Source organism: Eptesicus fuscus, chromosome 6 (assembly GCF_027574615.1).
Source record: "Eptesicus fuscus isolate TK198812 chromosome 6, DD_ASM_mEF_20220401, whole genome shotgun sequence".
Lineage (NCBI taxonomy): Eukaryota > Metazoa > Chordata > Mammalia > Chiroptera > Vespertilionidae > Eptesicus > Eptesicus fuscus.
In genome coordinates this window covers 71,550,439-71,568,674 of record NC_072478.1, presented here as the reverse complement: position 1 = coordinate 71,568,674, position 18,236 = coordinate 71,550,439, and the positions used below count along the sequence as shown (strand labels likewise).

General features: G+C 38.3%; 1 protein-coding gene across 1 annotated transcript in view; it reads right to left on the bottom strand.

Moving 5' to 3' along the window:
• Window positions 1-18,236, bottom strand: part of ADAMTS19 (ADAM metallopeptidase with thrombospondin type 1 motif 19) — a 201,004-nt gene that overhangs the window by 55,796 nt on the left and 126,972 nt on the right. Inside the window, exons 14-15 of the mRNA XM_054716991.1 lie at window positions 11,775-11,902; window positions 7,315-7,435 (exon numbers count right to left, since the gene is read on the bottom strand). Coding sequence (XP_054572966.1) covers window positions 7,315-7,435; window positions 11,775-11,902 — 249 coding nt within the window. The remainder of the gene's footprint in view (window positions 1-7,314; window positions 7,436-11,774; window positions 11,903-18,236) is intronic.

Below are 18,236 nucleotides of genomic sequence, written 5' to 3'. Positions count from 1 at the left end.
ATAAGATAATGTGGGATAGAAGAGAGAATGTGCAGAAAAGGTAAAAATCAAGACTTCGTTTAATAAAGAATAGCATAGATACTTTTTTAGCTTTAAACTTACATTCACTCATATGTGGAATTTAATGAACAAAATAAACGGATGAACAAAATAGATCCAGAGACACAGAAGCATGGAACAGACTGACGAATCTCAGAGGGAAGGCGGGGATGAGGATGGAAGGGGTGGGGAGAGATTAACTAAAAAACTTATACGCATACCTGCACAGCCCACGGACACAGACAATACTGTGGTGAAAACCTGAGGGGGGCGTGGGTGCAGGTTCGAGGGGGTGGTTAATGGGGAAAAGAGGGGACATCTGTAATATTTTCAACAATAAAGATAAATTTAAAAATAAATAGATACATACATTTATTGCAATAATATTTAATATTTTTCTTAGTATATTTGTGTAGCTTCATATACCTGATAGAAGGCTAATTTCCAAGTTAATCTCAGAATTGTCTGCTGTTTATTAATTATTCAAATTCCTGAAAGTGTTTCCTGTATTTGGTATATATTGAAAGGTAGCATATGCCCCACCTTTTAGAATCATAATTTCCATTAGCGAACGCTGTTTACTCAATCTAACCATTGTTAGTAACACCAAACCACACAGGCACTATCATTTTGTTACATGAACAAATAGGCAGCAATGAAAATAGAAACAAATGCTTACTGCCTATTTGTACACAGAAGTAAGGTAAGAAGGTCTCTGCACTCAATTCAATAGGAAAGATAAGGCAGAAATAACATATAAATATGAGTTAAATAAAACTTCAAAAATTAAGTTTAAAAGATCATATGCAAAATGTTGTGGTTAACTCCCTGCTAAAGAATACTATAAATCATGTGGTTTAAACTGCCCCCCCTCCCCCCGCTTCTCTGATCACATCACCACTCAAAAGGTTTGCTGCTATTTTTAACTCATAGAAGTGGGATTTACTTTTTATTTTTCCCTTGTAAATGGTGAGATACATTACTCATGTTTGAGAAACACTGACTTCAGCCGGAATGACTATGATTCAGAGGAGAAAACAATTTTTATAGTCCAGGAAAGCTTCACAAAGAAGTAGATGAAATGTCTTTGAAGAATGGATAGGATATGGACCTAACCAGTTTGGCTCAGTGGATAGAGCGTCGGCCTGCGGACTCAAGGGTCCCGGGTTCGATTCCGGTCAAGGGCATGTGCCTTGGTTTCGGGCACATCCCCAGTAGGGAGTGTGCAGGAGGCAGCTGATTGATGTTTCTCTCTCACTGATGTTTCTAATTCTCTATCCTTCTCCCTTTCTCTCTGTAAAAAATTAATAAAAAAATATATTAAAAAAAAAAAGAATGGATAGGATATGGACAGATATAGAAAAAGGATGAGTTCACTGTAAGTACAGAAAAGTAAAAGAGCCCGGCCAGTGTGGCTCAGTGGTTGAGAATTTACCCATGCACTATGAGGTCACAGGTTCCATTCCAGGTCAGGGCACATGTCAGGATTTCTGGCTCGATCCCCAGTAGAGGGTGTGCAAGAGGTAGCCAATCAATGATGTTTCTCTCTTATTAGTGTTTCTGTCTCTCTCTCTCCCTCTTCCTTCCTCTCTCTATAAAAAAAATCAATAAAATATATTTTTAAAAATACTACTTTTAAAAAAAGAAAAGGGAGCAAGTGGTATCTTAGGAGCACATGAATAAAATAATTCTGACAGAATAAGAGAGTTTTAAAGTATGCCCAAGGCTCTGAATTTTTCAATTTGCAGCGACTGAACATTCTATAGCAAGCAACTTGGTAATGAGATACTGGTCAGAGAGGCTTTGTCTTTGGTAATCAGATATTGGCAGCAGGATGCAGGAGACCCAGCAATGCAGTTGTGGATAACAGTGTCAGAAGTCTAATGTAAAAACCCAAGAATGGTAGAGGCCAAGGTAGTAATTTCAGAAGGCATTGTGAAGGGAAACAAAAAAATTCTGAACTTGAGAACCAATGGAAAGTGGGAAAACAAACATTGAACTCAATGCTTTATTATTACTTACTAGAGGCCTGGTGCACGAAATTCGTGCATGGAGGAGGGGGTATCCCTCAGCCCAGCCTGCACGCTCTCCAATATGGGATCCCTCTCACAATCCAGGACTGCTGGCTCCCAACTGCTCGCTTGCCTGCCTTCCTGATTGTCCCTAACTGCTTCTGCTTGCCAGCCTGATCACCCCCTAACCACTCCCCTGCCAGCATGATTGATGCCTAACTGCTCCCCTGCCAGCCTGATTGCCCCTAACTGCCCTCCCCTGCAGGCTTGGTCTCCCCTAACTGCCCTCTCCTGCAGGCCTGGTCATCCCTAACTGCCCTCCTCTGCAGGCCTGGTCCCCCCTAACTGCTCTCCCCTGCAGGCCTGGGTCCCCCCCAACTTCCCTTCCCTGCAGGCCCGGTCGCCCCCAACTTCCCTCCTCTGCCAGCCTGGTCACCCCTAACTGCCCTCCCCTTGCAGGCCTGGTCCCTCCCAACTGCCCTCCCCTGCTGGCCATCTTGTGGCGGCCATCTTGTGTCCACATGGGGCAGCCATCTTGTGACCACATGGGGGCAGCCATCTTGTGTGTTGGAGTGATGGTCAATTTGCATATTACTATTTTATTAGATAGGATGTGAGAATGGGGCCATTGCTTACAAGACAGTGGAAGTCAAGTTGTGGTAAGAATCTGATAAACTCAGCTTTGGAATTTGCATTTAACAAAATGTAACACACTAGTAAACATATCCAGGAAGAGCTCTGACCATCTGGAACTCCAGAAAAAGGTCAGACATCTCAAGTCCCTTTGGGAGGCATCTTTGCAGAGATAATCATTTAAGTCATGAAAGTAAGTGGAGAAAATCGAGAGACAAGTCAAGAACTCCACACTGGTGATAGTCATAGTTGGGCTTTTTTAAAATCCTCACCCAATTCCTTACACAGAATCGGTATCATTAGCTCTTATACTAAGAATACATTTCTTCTTAGTGTATACTGATAACTATATGTTGTTGTTTTTTTGTTGATTTTAGAGAGGGAGGAGGGAGAGAGAGAGAAACATAGATGTGAGAGAGAGAGAGACATTGATTGGCCGCCTCCCGCATGCACCCCATTGGGGGATGGAACCTGAAACCCAGGAATCAAGCCCACAACCCTTTGGTGCATGGGACAACGCTCCAACCGACAGAACTACTGGCAAGAGCTGTTTTTATGTTGGTTTGGTTTTAAATTGAAAAATCTCTGTGTTTTTAAAATTTTTATTTATTGATTTTTAGAGAGAGACAAAGAGAGAAACATTGATTTGTTGTTCCACTTATTTATGCATTCCTTGGTTGATTCTCGCATATACCCTGATCAGGGATCAGGGATCGAACCCGCAACCTTGGCATATGGGGATGATTCTCTAACCTACTGACAGAGGTTAAAAATAAATCAGGAAAGAATATAGAGAAGTAATGATCCCGAGAAGGAGGAGATCTGGCTATTTTGGATTAGAATATCTCAAGAAGAGTGGTTGGTCAATTGCATCATCAACTGCAGCAACATCAAAGAGAAAAGTGATAAAGGAGATTGTGCCTGGATGTCACAATCAAGAGATGACTGTTAATCTCTCAGTAAATGAATTCAGCTATGTGTTTGGAGATGCTAAATGTCAGGATGCTAAAAAAGAAGACTGGGTAGCATCAAGTGGAAGTAGTAACTGGGTTTAGCAGTAAAGGTATGTTATACATTAGGACAATAGTTATAGCTAAGTTTACAGTTATATCCAGAGCAATTTTCTGTTATTCAATTGGAATGGGCTGGAGGATAGGTGAGTTAAACTGAGTTTAAAGAAGAGAGGAAGAAAAATATTAAACAAAGACATTTGAAAAAAGATAGCTAATGACTGGGGGGCCTACATATTTTTCAGTAAATAAGCCATTTAGCACAATTGAGAATGCACATTTTTTAAAGAAGTGAATATGAGAGTGGCTACCACTGAGCTTAGAAGTTGAAATAAAGCCTGTGACATCATTGTCATAAATTGTGTCAGCTTGCTTTTTACATAGGAAAATCCGATCCTATTTTATAGCCAGAGATCCATTATTAATCAGCCATCTTAAAATTCCAATAGCAATCATTATTTTCATGGTAAGTAACAATGAAAAATGCCATATTTTGAGCAACACTATGTACTAGTCACTATTATGGGTAATTTACATAAATTACTACATTTAATCATAATGATAACATCCAACTTACCACTGTTTTAATATTACATTTCTCACATAATAGATGAGAAAATAAATTTAGGCAGAAAAAAAATCTGCATGAGACCTTAATTATATCATGGGCTTCATCCCTTTTTCAACACCGCATTGTCAGTAATTAGCTGACCCGAGCTTTTAACTCAGATCCGTCTGATTCCACTGTGCACTTCCTGCTATGACCCACTGCTACTATTTTATAAAACAGAATACTAGTATATGGTACTATGACACTCCTACTCCCATGGCAAACATACAAACAAACAGTCTAAGAGCTGTGTTCCTTACACAGAATCGGTATCATTAGCTCTTATATTAAGAAGAACACATTTTATGCCCATTTCTTCTTAGTGTATACTGATAACTATATAGTTCCACAATTGGCCAAATACACAATTTAACTTTAAAAATTCCTTTAAAAAATTATCTCCTAGCTAGGCAAGTTATAATGAAAGACATGATAAATGTACAAGAAAAAAAAAATAAACTCCTCTTAAGTTTATTTTCTAGCTCCAACAAAAATGACTAAGCAAACTCTAAATAGAGCACAGGGACCGAAACACCCACATGTGTCTGCACATGTGTTACTCATACAGCACACACAGTGTGCATGGCCAACTGGACCAAAGAAGGCTGCAATTCCTTCAAGAAATTCTAGGAAGTCCATAAACCGTAAGGATAAAATTGTCTCAAGAGAAATGAACACAGCATTCCTAAATTCACAAGTAGATGAAGCCTATGATATAATTAAGGACTCATTTTGTTTTTTAAAGTTCTTAATAATGTAAAGTTCCATTGTTAATTAAATTAACAAAGAATCAGACACAATGCCTGTCATTGAGAATCTGGGGCCTGGATAAAAATAGCCAGGATATTTTTTCTCATTGACCTTAAAGTGGGGAAGTAAAGACCAATGAATGTACAATTACAAATGGGATTAGAGCTACACCATATGGATATGAATGACTATGAATTTGAATATGAATATGGTTGTTAGTGATAGGTGGTGGAGGCTGTTCAGGGAACACTTCAATGCCTAAGTGACAACTGAACTGAGATCTAAGTGATGGCTAGGAATTAACCAGGCAAAGCTAACAGGAAGCTAACAACCATATTTTTAACTGCATGGTACTGGAGGGAACAAGGTCAATTGGAGAATCTAAAAGAAACCTGGTGGCTGTAGCTTAGAGAAGGAAAGGGACCTTAATGAGAGATGGTGCTGGAGAGGCAGGCAGAGATCACATCATGTGGGACCATTTGTATGGTCCAAGTTAAGAATTCCCGTCTCTTTCTTGTGAGCAATGTGAAACTGGCATAGAGTTTAAGGGAGAAAGTAATATTATTAGTCTCTGATAATTCCAATATCTTAGGAATCTCAGACATTTTCCAAATAACAGGTGCCATTAATGTAACTTGCCTACAACAAACAAACAAATGAACAAAATTAAAATTAAAGTGCAATAAAAACAATTTTTAAAATAGGAATCTGGAAAAATGTACTCACATAACTGCAGTCAGAATGATAAACATTACTGGTTGGTTAACTAGTATTTCTCTTTTCTATGCTTGGTGGAAAAATCAAGTGTTAGTACAATTTAAGATATCAGTGCTGAGTGTGCATCAGTATTCTTCAGTGAACTGTTTCCATGCATGCTAAATAACTATGCAAGAGGATTCTCCAAAAATTCTAGTGTCTTCACATCTTTAGTCTTTCAGACTTCATTTGACCTTATGCACTACAAAGATTTCTGCCACCACAATCAGGCTGAAAAACTTATTACAACTGAACTTCTTAGCTGAAAGTCCGAGAGCTTGTTACAGCTTTAGAACTTTCCTAAATGAATGATGGCAGATTTTGACTCACAGGCCCCTGTTTCACAGCTTTGGAGACTGAGATCTTGATCTGTAACTTACCCTGGACCTTGGTTATTGTTAGGCTTCAAAATTTTATGTTCACGTATCTTTTATTCTGCTGGGGCCTAGCAAATGCTTACATTCAACTTCAGAGGGCTGTGTCTAATATTCTCTTCTGAAGGATTCTTTTATCTAGAATGAACTCAGTTTTCTTGACCATTCAAACACAAATGGCTTGTTTTTGTATTAAAACGAATATGTATTTTAGTCTCAGGTTTTTTGGTATTTGACCAAGAAAGAAATTTAAAATAGGAAAAGGCTAATATATGTAATATGTGCATCCTAAAGATGATGAAAATATAATCACAAATAATAAGATAGTTCAATAGGTAGATGTTTAGTGAGATACTAATGTAAACACAGAAATATGTGCTCCCTCCCAGTAAGCTTGAGGACCTGAGTGTAAAGCATTTGCTGTTTCTAAAGTATATTTGTGGGTCATTATATTTCAGTATAGGTTACATTACTTTTTGTTGTGGATCACTTTAAAACTCACACCATATAGATCAACCATATTCATTTCATCCTCACATCCCCTGAGTATTAGTATTTATAGATGAGAGAACAAAATAGAGGGTGGCTTCTCACTATTAATATATCAGGAACACCATCCCTCACCTTCTGACTCCCCTTTGCTAATGTTTCCACCATGCTACACTGCTACAGACTCTCTGTTTCCAACAATGTATTCCCTTCAAATTTAGTAAAAACGTTAAGAAAAAATAAAGACAATGGAAAGCTGAAAACCTGAAGCCTAATACTCTGAATAGTTGCTTCAGGCTGTTACAAATCATTACTCTCTGTGAGGCATCGTGCTCTGCATTGGAGAACAAGGCCTGTGGAAACCTGATAACATTTGCCAATGCAAATTAGATTATTCCCTTGCTGCTCCAATTTATTAAATGCACAACAGATGACTTCATATTTTCATTATTGGGAAATGGGCTTGTTAGAATTTCTGGCTCATATCACATGTATTGTATGTCATCATGAAAAATCACTCAATACCCATTACAAAGTCTTCAATAGACTCAGAACTGCGATTTCTAAGTCAAGTTCAATGTAATCTCTGTCCCCAAGGATTGTTCAAATTATTAATTTTGAAAATATAAAAATATAATTACCTGCTCCTCTGGTGTGGTTGAAATCTCCCTTAATGATTTTGCACGATTTCCCATTGCCATTGCATACACCACAATGATCTTCCCTTGCAAGAGACCCTAAGAAACCATCACAGCCGACTTTCTGTAACAAAAGAATGGCAACACATCATAAAGTGAGTTTTTTCTTTTTTAACTCTAATTTAGGACAAGCCTAGTCTCTACAAACTAGACATATTTAATTGACAAACTGGTAAAATGTCATATTCTCTGGTGCAAACCAATACAGCAAGCTCATGTCAAATATTATCTAAAAGTGATCAAATAGCAGAACAGTGATGATAATATTTTTATTTTATTAAAATTAAATGACATCCTAAAGCAATTTGATAAAGTATATTGAAACAAATGCAATTTACATAAATCCCAAAGGCAGTGACATTTCTATTAAACATAACACAACTAATCTAATTCATTCTACTCAAAAATAGAGTAGATATACTACATTATATGGATGGCTTCACTTCTAAGGTTGCAAAGTAAATATTAAATATTAATTATTTTGAAAAGCAAATAAATGTTTATTTTCACTACAGTTCATGAATAAACTTCTATCCCTGTCTTCTTTGGCATCCAGCACACAAATGTGGCTGCTGTAAAAAATATAAACCTCAGGGGAATTATATTTATATACTTCCAGAAAAATGGTGTTAATACAAATCTTCTGAGATTAAATCACTGACTCTTTTCTAGTGAATAATGTTGGTCTCCCATGCATGTGCAGAAAATATAACAATATTTTGCAAAGCTATGCATACTCAAAGGACAGAATTTATCATTATCAATGCTGCCAGAAATAAATAGTAGGATAATACAATTATCCCTAAATAAGAGTTGCAAGATGGACTGAGGATACATCCATGTATAAGTTACAATTACTTTAGAGGGATTTAAATGATATTAATAAAACAGAAATAAAAACAGGGTCTTTTGCTGTGGTTGGTGTTACGATGAGGGAAGCTGGCAGATAACATGCAGCTGCAGGATAAACATCCTGAGAGCAAAAATCACATGAAACCTGAATAATATAGCATCCTTCCTTGTGTCAAGGACTGTATCCATGTCAAGAGGTAAACAATGCAATACATCAGCAGAAAACCTGATCAGCAAATGAAAGCTTATTCAGAGAGGGATAAAGGGAATGTCTCCAGATGAAAGAGGTGGCCACCACAGGAAATTCTCAAAACACAACAAAGGTATGGGAAAACGTCACTAAGCAGAGCCATGAAAAGACTTGGGAGTCCTGGGGTGAGAAAAAAATATCTCTTTCATATACAAATGACAAAAAAATTTAGAGTAGATTCTAGAGTGATTCTGAAGTAACAGAAGCACCTTTATTGCTCTAAACCTAGCCCCCAGCTTGTACCCAGGCAAATAAAATAAACCCAATAAATAGTAGTTTAAAAATTGAATAAATTAGTACTTAATTTCTCTTTTGTCTAACCCTTGTAACTGGAAAATTACATGTCTGTAAACCTAAAATAAAAGTCCGGGATAGACATATGCCATGGCTCAATAATCATGCATTTTTTTAGATAATAATCAAGAATTTCATATTTTGTAATCAGTAGTCTCAAGTACCCACACTTATCAAAATATGCTCACATAACTCCAAGAGTTGAAAACGAACGACTTTGAAAAGGCAATGCTGTTTAACTGATGGCGGGTACCTGAGGTACCACTGGCTGCTGGAGATGGAGGGATAAGGAGGTCCTAACGAGGTAGAGCTTTCTCTACCCTTTGCCATGATGGAAATGTCACTGGGAGAAAGCTGTCTATTTTCAATTGCCCTCCTTAGTCCATTCACCAAGTTGAAAATTCTATATTCAGCTTCGGTGCTATGCATTTTGTTATAAAACAAGACATTCAATCCAAACCCAACATATAGAAGGTTGTGTGTGGGGAGGGGGGGGGGGCATGGTTTTAATTATACTGAAAGACTGAATGGAGCATTTTAGTTAAAAAGCCAGAATCTTGAAGTATTCCAAAGCTGTTAGAAGTCAAAATCCATTTCATAAGACTTTAATGTAATTATAATCATCCGAGTCTCATACTGATGCATACCTTTTTGTTGTTGCTGTAATTTTAATGTCTAGCTAGGAACTCTGTAAAAGATCTGGCTTACACAACATTGTTAAGTGAAAAGCATAGTAATTTAGGCTATTGTATGTGGCATATATACTTGGAAAACCTTTTCTTGAAAAATAAATTCATTTAAGACATACAATCATCTGACAGATTTACATGCAATGACACAAATTAAAAGCTTTAATTATACAACATACATAATTTTAATTCTGAAAACAAATATGTAGAAGTATCTGCAATGACTTATTTTTACATATAAATGAAAAAAATATATTTCATATTACTGCCATATTCTGTTAAATAATAAAGGAAATTAATATGTAATTTAAAAACCATTTCTTATGTCAATGTTAGTACATGATTCTGTGCTTTAAACTTTATAGCATGCTGGAAAAGTATAGAATCTCAGAGCTGGTGAAGCATTTAAGTTTCATGTTGTTTTCAAGTCTTTATCCAGAAGTCCACAGACTTCTATCGAACCAGACTGATCCATCCATAGCTCGCAATTGTTTTCAAATTTTGGTGTGTGAGCGTGTGGGGTGGAAAAAGGACACTTTTCATCAGATTTGCAAAGGAGTGCATTGCACACAAAAACCAGTGACCATTGGTCCAACAACTTCATTTTCCAGAGTTCACAGATGCATCCCTATCTTAAGTGCTTTTCCCAAGAACAGTTTCCTAGTGGCTGTCATGGATTCAGTGCTGCTCCACTCAGATGCTCTTTCGTAACTAAAGGATGGATTTCCCTCCCATGCCTGGGCAGTTTATCAGCTGATGGCTTTTAGCCACCAACCCTTTTCAGAAATTACCTAGTCTGAAGAAAACTTAATTTTCCAAGGTCACATTTTCTCCAAAGACGGTTGGTGTCCAAACGCTCATAGATGCTGCAGGTAAAAAGAGCTTTTTCCCACCCCAAATGGGGACAACTCTGAAGAGCCATCCCAGTTTCAGTGCCCACAGGGTCAGCCGAGGTCTTGTGACTGCACCACAGCCCCATTTCTCCCTGTGCCCAATCCTGCCTCCTTTCGTTCCCCACATAAATGTTTATCATGAGAACACTTGGCATTAAACATTCTGCATATTAATCTCCCAGGGAAGCCAACCTGAGGCAGTGGCAGAGCTATAACTATCAAATTCTAAGTTCTAGCCTTGGATCTTTCCACCATGCTGCTCATCCTCACTTTAACAGAATTTCTACCTTTCCAATGATAAATGAAGAAGAGCACACAAATTGCATGCAGTAGATGAAGGTTATATAGATGGATCTTGAAAACACCATACTAAATGAAATAAATCAGACAGCAAAAGTTAGTAATTTCACTCATATGTGGGATATAAAACTGAAAACAACAAATGAACAAACAAGAAAAACAAACAAAAACTCATAGACATGGATAACAGTATAGTGGTTACCAGAGGAAAGAGGGCTGGGAGGGTAGTAAAATGTAAAGAGGGTTAAATATATAGTGATGAAAGATGATTTGACTGTGGGTGGTGGGTGCACAGTACAATATATAGATGATGTATCATAGAATTGTACACTTGAAACCTATATAATCTTATTAACAATGTAACCCCCAATAAATTTAAGTAAAATTTTAAAAAAAGGAAGACAGAGGCAAAGGAAATATTTAAGTATTATCAGAAAATTTAAAATGTTTTCAGCCCTGGCTGGTGTGGCTCAGTTGGTTGAGCATCATCCCATGCACCAAAAGGTCATCAGTTCGATTCCTGGTCAGGGCACATGACCAGGTTACGGGTTTGATCCCCAGTTGGGGTGTGTACAAGAGGCAACCAATACATGTTTCTTTCTCACATTAATGTCTCTCTCTCTCAAGCGCGCTCTCTCTCTCTCTCTCTCTCTCTCTCTCTCTCTCTCTCTCTCTCTCCCCACCCACACACCTTCCCTCTAAAAATCAATAAAAACCCATTAAAAAAATAAAGTGCTTTCATATTAAGTGAGTAGTAGGATTGACTTTAGTTTTTATGACATGGCTCAGTCTTGGACACAAGACATGGAGAACTGGAGTGCTTGAATTTTTGGTCTGCAATGTTTTTACTTAAAATGACCAAAGTGTTACAATTTTAGACCTATAATAGATATTGACGGAATAAAAATCTCATATTCTTTCCACTAGTAATGGATAATATAGATTTTCTAGTCCAAACCCTACATTATACAAAGTAGATCAGACTTGGTCAAGCTCACAGTTGAGTCAGGACAACATCCACATCTTTTGAATCTTAGGGCAAAGCTCTCCACCGTACTGGGCAGCTGCTCAGAGGTCCCAGCGCTCTCTTTCAGCATATATGTTCTCCCTTTTAGACCGTCTTACCTGACACCTGCCATTTGCACAGATATCCAATCCCTGATAGCCACAAGAAGTTCCATCCATCACTTTTTCTGACAGAAGAATAGGCTGTTCTTTTCCAACAGGTGAGCAAAACAAGGCACATGGTTTTCCTACGTACGGAGTAGATAAAAAAAAAAAAAAACAACAAGCAAAAGTGACTGCATAAATATTTTTATCTTAAGCTTTGTTTTTCAGAACAGTTATTGAGTAAAAAATATAATTTGATGTTAATTGGATAATGTAATACTAGAGTAGATAACACTAGAGGGTTATTATGAGTAGCATATGAGATGATGCCTGGAGAAAAATTGTTATCCAATGAGTATCAATGTCCTTCTTAAGAAATCTGTCCTTAGATTATTTTCAAAATGTATCACTTATTATTTTCTGGCACTAAACCTCTACCACCACAAGCCAATCATTCTTCCTGAAAAATATTATGGCCACTTCCATTTTTGCTCACATCTTTTGGAACAAATTCCCCTTTATCTTAATTACATATCAGACATCTACCCATTTAAGATTTACTTTATTTCTAAAACCCTTCCTTTTTTTCAAATTAAAAGAAAATTATTTTTCACCCTCGCAGGTTTGGCTCAGTGAATAGTGTCGGCCTGCGGACTGAAGGGTCCCGGGTTGGATTCCGGTCAAGGGCACATGCCCAGGTTGCGGGTTCGGTCCCCAATAGGGTGCGTACAGGAGGCAGCTGATCAATGATTCTCTCATCATTGATGTTTTATCTCTCTCTCCCTCTCCCTTCCTCTCTGAAATCAATAAAAAAAATATTTCAAAAATTATTTTTCAATTACAGTTTATAGTCAATATTATTTTGTATTAGTTTCTGGTGTTATTGACCTCACTTATAAATCCCAATATACTAACTTTCATTCCGATGCATTTGGCATTTTCTAATTGAAAAATTACTAAAGGGAGAAAGAAGAACTTCTAAGATGAACAACTGTATAAGCTCTTGCATGACTAGGATGTTTAGAGATGTAATACAATCCCATTAGAACGTCCATTGGTGTGCACAATTGCTGACGTGCTGTCTAGGACTCAACCCCCTTTACTGCTTAGTCAGAAAGCAGGTCAGTGTCTAGGGCGTCGGGGTTGAGAACCACAGTTCTAGGTAAAGAATTCTTGAATGGCTGGCAGCCTTCTTCGGTACTTCGTTAAACAGTAAGATCGGGCAGTTAGAGCTAAAACACTTGCCTTTTAAGCTCAGTCAAAGAGTGCCAAAGTATTTTTCAAGTGCTGTTTCTATTTCTAAGCACGGTACCGAGGAGCTGTAGTACTTGGTAACACCAGTAGTAGGATTATCCAAATCTGAAACTTTGGAGCAAATTCCATGCTACATTACTACTCTGTTGGCTTGACACCAGTCGGGCCCTTTACTGTTTATTAAGCTCATATAAAGAGAATGGAAAAGAGCTGACAGTCTCTGCCACTGATCTTCGAGTACGTCTTCAGGAAAGTTCCAGGATGCAGATGGGGTTCTATAAATACCAAATAACAGCCAGAGGCATGGAACAGGGTATCACTTTGCAAAGGGAAGACGGACAGTCAAATGAGCCTTCAGAATTGAACATTTCAAACAGTTTTCACATGTGGCTTCTGAATACGGCTTTGAACAATTTTGATGAGTTGGAACAAGGCCTTCAATGTGCATGGTTTTGAAATTTTCCTTTAGGATGCCATTATAAGCCACAATAAAGCGTTTCAGTGTGCTCTCACACCTCAAAGTAGGTTATGTTTATTCAATGGCTGCTTACTGTGTCATATCTTTGGACTTAAAAACAGCTGCTGTAATTGTAACACTTTAAAAGTCATATATATATATATATATATATATATATATATATATATATATATATCTTTCTGGAGCTTTTATGAAAGAGAGGAGCAAACCTGATATATGAATAATGTTGACAGGAGTTAATCTAGAAAATTCCACTCACATTCCAAGCAAGACTTGAGATAAAAATCTTTGTATTTCTCCTTTTACAACATATTGTCAATTGGCTGTGCTTACTTTAGCTTTACAGATGACATAAACATTTGATACCAATCTTCCTTCCTGGAGTATACCCTTGAGATTGTGACACTCTAGTGATCCATTTGACATGCCAGCACTTGGCAGGCGGGCTCTGTCTTGATTTAAGAGACGAACCCTTTCCAAGATATGCATTAAACATGGATATCAGCCAAATTTCAGCACAGAGTATGCAAAACACCTGAATGTTAAAGCCATGCATCTTTTATCTCTAAAAATAAATGTTCTACGGCATCGATGCCCTACATTTAATTCTCCTAGCCACAGATCCATGTACTCCATAACAGTAACAGAAATAGCCACTTGCATTTCAAGGTGTCATATGTTATTAAGACTTAGACTTTTAAACAGAATTATGTATTTCAATTTCTTCCATTGTGCTATAATATATGGAGACAAATTGTTGTGGGTTCTATTCATCATACAGACTGCTGGGTTTGCTTGATGTCTCACTTGTAAAAAATTCATTATAAAAATGCTAACCTGCTAATTATATAATTATCTGTTATGGTTTATTCTGGTGATAAATGTCACTTTATAAGTTAGGAACTTATTCCATTGTGATTTCCAATATCTTTAATATTTCAAACTGACTCCCATCCAATTCTGATTTATTTTTAACCTGAAGGAAACCTCTTTCCTATCTCTTATTTCACATATGAGTAGACAGGTTTCAAATGAATTTAATATTACCAAATTGTATAGTCAGTTAGAGGCAGAGATAGAATTACCCCTCAAATGATCAGATAATCACTTTCATGATCTGAATAGTCATCTTGATTATATCTTTACAACGAAAATACATTGTTTATGTATTTCAAATTTATGCAGCAAATATTAATCAAAAGCTTAATAACTGCCAGACTGTACACTAGGCACAGACAATAGAGAGAATTCAGACACGTTAAATCTGCTACAACTGGGTGCTTGGGAGGTACTTGGAAGAGGCACATACCCAGTTTGGAGAGTCAGGGGGATTCTTTTTTCTAGAAAACTTGACATGAGCTGAGTCCAAAAAAAAAAAAAAAATCAGTAGAAGTTTTCAAGGTAAATAAATGCGGGGGAGAGAGATCAAAGCTTGAGAAAGAAAAGGGATTATGCCAAGAAACTAGCATGTTTACAGGCCCAGAATTAAGAGAGCACGATGCACATGAGGAAGGGAATGGAATCCAGCCTGACTGTGCTGGAGGCTACAGAAGGGAATGAGAGAAGTCAAGCGGGTGGGCCTTATAGACCAGGTAATAAAGTCTGAGATTAGTCCTGAGAGCAACGGGACTCATGGAAGGGCATTACTTGGCAATGCACCTGACAAGCCTGTCCTTTCAAAAGGCCAACCCGGCTGAAATGAGGAGGGGCTAGCAGAGGGTGAGACTACGGCAGAGATTGTGCAGAAGCTAAGGAATCCAGGTTAGAGGTGGTGCAATTATGAACAAAGATGCTGGCAGTAGGAAGATTTGGACAAGTGAGATTTGGTGACTGATTACAGGTGGATGGAGGTTGAGGAAGGATTCTGGCTTAGCTTGGTAAAGAGGCAGATCCTGATTTCATTCTCAGTGAGAGAGCCCAGTAAGAGAAGCATAAGGTGGATTGAAAAAGGAAAGGAACAGGGGGTGTGTTCAACTTGGAGCACGTTGAGTTGGACACGAATGGGATTTTGAGATGCCATGCAACAGATGGGTAAGTAGCTAAGGAGATCAGAACAGAGCAATCTGGGTTGGAGACTAATATTTGTGCTCCTTTACATATAGATGATAAATAAAACCTTGTGAATAAGTAAGGTTATCCTAAGGAGAATGTTTAGTCAGAAGACAAGAGGGGCCAAGACAGACCACTAGAAAATTCCCACTGGACACATCAGTCATTCACCTAATATTTATTCAGTGCCTATTCTGCTCACGTATATTTACAGTGCTAAAGATATAACATGCACAAAATATGACAACAAGCCCTGCTCTTACAACTATTAATTGAAGGGCATATAATAAACAAATAAAACATAAAAGTATTATGGCAGATGATAAGCTCTTGGAACAACAGAATAAAGAGGAGAAAGGAAAGGCACTGAGTTAATATTTAAGAAAAGACCTGAAGGGGGTGAAAGAATGGATCAGACCGATATCTGGGGAAAGCACTTCAGCACAGAAAACATCAACCTCTAAGATATTGAGACAGGAGGGTACCCAACTTATTCAAGAAAGAACAAGGGAGCCTGTGTGGGTGGAAAGGTGTGATGAAGGAACAATAGAGATGAAGTTAGAGGGTAACAAAAAGCCAGGGAGTGGAGGTCCTTATAGGCCATTAGAAGAACTTCGAACTTCCACTCTTGGTGAGTTGTGAAGATACTAGAGGGTTTTGAATGGAAGAAGAACATGATATCACTGACATTTTAAAGATATCATTCTAGCTGCTATGTTCAGAATGAAGGCAGGGTAAGGGCACAGGCATAAAGACAGTTAGAAGGCCACTGCAATCATCTGGGTGAAAGAGAGTGTCTTGCACCAGGGTGGCAGTGCTGGATGATGAAAAATGATGAGATTCTGGATGGATTTTATGCAACCTTCCTGATATTTTGAATATACAGTAAAAGAGAAAGAAAAGAAAATATAATAACTCCCAGGTTTTTGGTCAAAGCATCTGGAAAGACAGAATAACCAGTTATTGAAGGGATTGTGGCATAATTTCTTCTCAACTGAAGAAACAGTATGTTTGGGGACTGTGTGGGGAAAGAGAACATGACACGTTTGAGGCAGTAAAACAAGACCAATGCGTGGAGTGCCAAGTGAAAGGGATGGAGGTTTTAGATGAAGAAGGAGACAGTATCAGGGGGCAGATTAAGGAGGGTCTTGTTGTGCATGTCATGTGGGGTAATTTGGTCTTTATCTGAAGAGTTATGGGAAGCCTCGGAAAGGCTTTAAGGGAGAGATACAAATGATCAAATCTGCACTTTATACAAAGATCTGGGGGCTGCTCTATGAAGAGTGAGTTGAGGCAGAAGAAAAGTGGAAACAGAAAGACTTCTTTGGAGCCACTGGAGTAGCCCAAGCAAGAAACGGTGGAAACTGAAGTTTAGAACAGTGAAAGTGGAGATGGAGTGGAGAGAGATTCAGGAAGTAAAATAGATACGACATGGTGATGGATTGGATGTGTGGGGGAGGACGATGGAAATTTAGAATGTCACATCTCTGGCTTGTGCAACTGAAAAGCTGGGATAACCTTCGCTGAGATAGGAGACACTGAAGAGGATCAGAATGGACATGGATTGGAAGGGTTAAAATCATGAATTTAGTCTTAAACTTACAGATATCCAAGTAGAAATATCAAGGAGGAACTTGCACAAACAAGTTTGGAGCTCCAAGAAAAAAATCTGGCTGAAGGCATAACTTCATGAGTTATTTGCATATTTGAAGTCATGGGAATAGATGAGATCACTTAAGAAGAAAATGTAGAGTGAAAACAGAATAGCATCTGTGCTAGTCAGAAAACACCAGAGAGAGCGTAGACCTAGAGGTGTTATGTCATGGAAATAACGGCACATGAGTGTTTCAAGAACCAAAGTGTAGCCAACCATTGGAATGTCTTTGAGAGTTCAAGTATAAAAAGGACTGGAAACCATTTATTAAGTCTAGTTTCTATGAAAGTCCTGACGACATTAGTGTGATTTGTGCTGGTGAAATCCAGATTGAAAAGTCAGGAAACAGAGGGCTGGAAAACAGACAACGCTTTTCTTTTGAGAAGTGTGTCCATTGGGTGTGTGTGGCGGGGGGCGGGGAAGAGTGTAAGTACACCAGCTGGAGGTGGCTATGAGCTTGGAGGAAGGTCTGTAGGTTTTCATGGAGGAGTCCTAAATATGTTTAAAAATCCAGTGTGAAAAATTAGAAAAAGCAGATGAAGTATGTAAGAGAAAGTAGGGGTAACCAATGAGCCCACTGAAAAGGGAAATTCGGGATGACATCATGGACACAGCTGGAGACCCCAGCTTTGGAAAGGAGGAATGAAGATTGTGCTGCATGGTAGAAAGCAGATGGAAGAGGGTTAGACTCAGGGGTTTGATAGCAAGAAAACGAGGAGGGAATTATCTGATGGCTACTCCCCCACCAAGAGGTAGTGGAATAATGTGCCCGATTGTTTAGCTGTTCGCATTAGTGCTTGTAAGCTCAGTTGCCTACATGGAAGGAAGGGTTTTTGCCAGATGGGTGCACTGAACCTGATAAACAATGGGGTGTAGGCTACTAACAAGAGCATTACTGAAAGGAGGGGAAGCACAGTCCAAGTTGACGAAGCAGGGGAAACAACAAAAGGAGAGACCAGGGGCAAGTTAGTCAATTAAGACAGAGAATTCCCCACCACTTTTGGTACTGCAGCTCGAACCCACAGTCCACTGACCATGGGCA